This window comes from Eurypyga helias, unplaced genomic scaffold (assembly GCF_000690775.1).
Source record: "Eurypyga helias isolate BGI_N326 unplaced genomic scaffold, ASM69077v1 scaffold45389, whole genome shotgun sequence".
NCBI classification, from domain to species: domain Eukaryota; kingdom Metazoa; phylum Chordata; class Aves; order Eurypygiformes; family Eurypygidae; genus Eurypyga; species Eurypyga helias.
Genome location: NW_010274901.1, coordinates 2990 through 7557, shown reverse-complemented (window position 1 = coordinate 7557; position 4568 = coordinate 2990). Strand labels below are relative to the sequence as shown.

Genomic DNA, 4568 nt, shown 5'->3' with positions numbered 1-4568 from the left:
ATTAATCACTCTCCTGGGACCAATCCAGGAGGATAAACCCGGGAGGTTTCCAGAAGGCTCTGTTTGACAGGCCCTCGTTACAGCTTTTGCATGTTGATGTGGATCTGCTCGAGAACTTGGCTCATTGTGGGGGTGGAAGCGAAGACTTTTTTCTCACTGCTGATGTGTTGTCTCTTTTTTTTTTTTTTCTCTTGTAGGTATGTGATGTTAAACAGTGGGCAGTCCTTGCGGCCTCCCCCACCAGCCTGCAGCGTCATGTGCCAGTATGAATATTAAGAAAGAAAAGCATACTTCAGAGCTCAGCATCCCAGAAAGAAAAAAGGAGGAACTAGACGGAGAGAACAAATGACTGCACTGCTTGCAAAACTTAGGGCTGTTCAGTTTTTCTCCTGAGAAATTCCATCTTGGCCGTTGTGAGAGAGCTGAAAGAGCAAGCCGAGCAGCCACAGTGATTTTTTGAAAGTCCTTTTTTTCCTCCTTAATTTAATTTTTCTACCCTCGTGCCTGGATTTTGAAACTGTCAGCTGCACTGATCACAAGCACTGGACATCAATATGTGTCATGTCATTGTAACGTGTCGGTCGATGCTGTGGACTCTCCTGAGTATCGTGGTGGCTTTTGCAGAGCTCATTGCTTTCATGAGTGCAGACTGGCTGGTTGGCAAAGCGAAGCCTTCGAGCTCCGAGGATGTGGACAACAGAACGGGAGGGTCGCAGGAGCCTTACCATCCGACGTTGGGCATCTATGGGCGCTGCACCAGAATCTCCCACATGCAGCTTTCTAGACGAGACACGCTTTGTGGTCCTTATGCCGAAAACTTCAATGAGATTGCCAGCGGATTCTGGCAGGCAACCGCTATTTTCCTAGCTGTGGGAATCATGATTCTCTGTGCCGTCGCATTTGTGTCTGTCTTTACTATGTGCGTGCAGAGTATTATGAAGAAAAGCATTTTTAATGTCTGTGGGCTGCTACAAGGGATTGCAGGTATGTGTACTTTGAGAACAACTAAAGATTTAAATTTTGGGGTCATTCAGCTGAAGAAACATAGCGATTCTGTCCTGTCTCCAGACTGCCTTAAGCAGACCCAAAGTGGTTCTATATGGTGGTGTTTATTCAAACAGAACTGAAATTTATAGCTACACAGCATGTAATACATTGACATTGGCAGCAGAATTGCAGCCTGGTGTGTGCCAAAATGAACTGACCAGTATTGCTTTTGTTTGCTGTTCAGTTTTTTTCCCTGTTTGAATATCTTTTCGGTAACAAAAACTTCTCTCCTTTGTTACCAGCAGAGAGCAAAGTTAATACTCATGTTAAGGCAGTCTATCTCCCTCTCACTACTTCAGTAATTTTTCCAAGGACCAAAGGCAGCTCTCTCGGTCTCTCTGAGGCTTCATGACTGTGGTGAGAGCAAGCACCACTCCAGGGATGGGAGCAGCCTGCGGTTGCAGGTTCTCCACGGTTTCATGCTAAGCAGCCTCATTCAAGGCTGTGAGCTTGACGAGTGATACCTTACGATAAACCGTTCCTTTGGCCAGGTCATTGTCCACCTGAAGTTACACAGCCCATCTTTTCACTGTCCAAGTACCAGCTGTGCTTTGCTTGAAAAGATGAGTTGGTTCTAGAGATTTCTGCTTAGATCCATGGATTTTAGAGAGACACTGGGCAGCCCTAGTTGAGTAGAAGTATTTGGCTTTCTGTACTCGCCAGTGAGCTGTGGGAAGAACCTGTCCCATACACAGGTGTTTGCCTTTTTTTGCTTTGTGTGTGTGTGGTCTGCAGGAGGACAGTGGTCTTCTGCCCTACCCTCTGGCAGTCCTCAGAGCTGCAGGGAGGGAGGGAGGGAGCGCGGTTCTTTCCCTCTTGGTGGTGCTCTTAAGCAGATGTTTTCAATTCATACAGTGGTTTTGTTACAACAAAAATTAGGAGTTTTAACTTGTTTGTTTGAAATGCGAATCCAGCTTCTCCTCTCTTTACCTCCACTGAGGTGGGCAAACAACATCTGCAGTGGTTATACCTGGACAGGAGGCGCAGCAGTAAGTGTTCAAACCCTTATGGAGCTTGTTGGTCTCATGTGCTTAGTTAAGGCCTAAATTAATCTTATTCTACGCACATGGGGAAGTAGGCAAAGTCGGAATCCAGTGCCCACTGCAGCCCTCCGGAGCCAGCGGTATGCCTGGCTCCCGAAGCACTAGTGCGGTGGCTCTCACCTTCCCCCACTTCGTGCAACCTCGGTATAAAAGCGTACTGCTTATTTCACGTCACCCACAGTGTAAGGTTTGTGTTTCTGGGGCAGAATTAGATCTCTACGTTGGCTCAAAATGCTTCTGTTCAGATGTTGCCGTACAATTAGCAGATGAACGTCATTTAGATAAAAATTACAGCTTTTGCCGTAGTCACAGAATTTGCCAGAACTGTTGCGACAAGGAAGCAGCTCTGCCGTGCAGATTAAGCCAGGAGAAGGTTTTAGATCCTTGCTTTCTTTCTGTGTACTTCACAGATAATTAATGAAGCCTGTTTTTCAAGAGATGACATTACTTCTTTTCTGTTGGAAGGGTATTTGTGTGGGAGAGATTGGTTAGTAGCGTAAGTAGATGTGTGGCACATCAGACTTGGGTCTATTAAAACTCTGATACCATCTCAAAATATCTTGTCTTAATGTAAAGATTAGCAGGAAGTATGTTCTCATATCTTAGAATACTGTTCTGGACACCATGTATTTGTGAGACAATAGGTGCAAAGACAATTTTATTATGAAACCAGCTGTACCTGTAAAGGGACTCATGGCCTCAAGACTTGAACAATACAGCAGGCAAAGCGTTTATGTGTTAGGGGATAGATCAGCCCTTTTTTGCGCTGTACTGAGGTTAGAAGCACTTCCCTTCTTTATAATTCAGATAAATGACACAGCATGAAGCTGAGTAATAAAAAGGTCATGTTACTGAAACCATTGCTATGAGAAGTGCGCCCGCCAGTATTTGCAGCCAGGCGTCTTGTGGCTAGCAACTCGTTTTCTCGAGATTAATTTTATTGGGTCCACTGGTACTTTTGTGCCAGTAGCATTACAGCCTCTGCTTGCTTACTTGGAATTGTTTTCCTTATGACTTATCGCAGCTGTTAATTCCAACTTTCTCCGCCTCCTGAGTTTTGGCAAACGCTTAAGCAAGTTGTTCAAGAAGGACAGTTGTCAGCATGGGTAATCCACACAGGGATTATGATAGCTAGATCAATGCCCTGACTGGAGAACAAGATACAACCCCACCTTAATTGTCTTAAACGTAAGATCATCCTTTCAAATGTGAACAATTATGGATTTTACTAAGCGTAGGAGAACTCACAAAATCGGTTTGTTTATCAGCCTGTATCAGTCCAATATTTGCAAGTATGTCAAACATCTCATTTTCAAAGACGAGATGCACCCACGGCAGTCATCTACAGGAACTCAGGATCTTGCAGACTTAATCTCATTTAAAATCTCTATATCTTTGCAGTGGAGATCTGATATAATTAAAAACATACAGCAAGCTAATTTATTCCTGGAATTCATAATGAAAAAACAGTAACAGACACCGGATATATCTTTTCAGTCTAGCAACATTGGTTGTGACCTGGATGATGCCTGTGGTGAAATCACAGAACACAGAGACACATCTCTTCTGTTACAGGCCTTGGACAAATGTACAAACTCTCATTTAGGTCAGCGGGAGGAAGCTAGACACATGGTCCACCGAGGGTTATTTTTGTGGCAGAAAGATAAAAATACAAAGCTGTAAGGGAAGAAAATACGTCTCTTGCTTAAACTTCTGTAATTCCTTTGTTACAGAGCAAGGCTTTCTACCACTTATTTTCAGACTGCATTGCCTTGCATTCTGGAGCTGTAGGAACGGTAGTCAGTGGCCCTGGTTTTGGATTTGAGGATTGTTTCATCTGGAAAAGCATCTTTTCTCTGCAATAGAGAGTGCAAAGACTGGAACCATGTAATTAAATAGATAATTACTACCCAGGAAGAAGGCCACGCAGACTTTCATTTGAACGTCTTTTTAGGGAAAGTAGTCTATTTTTACAGTCTGTGAATCACTTGAAATGCAGAGGCTAAAAGAGCGAGCATGTTATTATATGGTACATGGTAAGAACCAATTCAAAGTAAATTTTCACAGAAATCATTTAGTTACAGGAAGCAAATAATTGGTATCCCCTACTGACATATCTTGGTATAGATATAGGATGGTTGCATGTAAGTTTACGAGCCTTATTTGGGTTTGGGTAGCGCACTTTGGTACTAAGTAAGAGAGTCCAAACGTAAGCTGGCCTTGAAGGAGGGTAGGGGGAAGATTGGGACACAGCCTAAACCAGCTTTGGCTTCCGTCTCTGACGCAGTTTCCTTTATGAAGGTTTGTCAACAACTTTTCTTGGCTTTTTTTTTTTTAACATCTAAGGGCACAGCTGGGCAGAGCTGGCCTCCGGCATCATGGCTGGGGCAGACACAGCCTCTTCTCCGCGGCCCGCGGCGGCCTGGCATGCAGGTGAGCCGCCACGCACCAGCGACGGCCTGACCCCTCGCCGGGAGG

General features: G+C 44.4%; 1 protein-coding gene across 1 annotated transcript; it reads left to right on the top strand.

The window, feature by feature from the left end:
* Window positions 1-410: 410 nt before the first annotated feature.
* LHFPL2 (lipoma HMGIC fusion partner-like 2) lies at window positions 411-984 on the top strand (the record flags this gene model as incomplete). Its single annotated transcript, XM_010159928.1, has 1 exon — window positions 411-984. A coding segment is annotated over exon 1 (430 nt), but the record flags the coding sequence as incomplete, so codon positions are not given.
* Window positions 985-4568: the final 3584 nt, after the last annotated feature.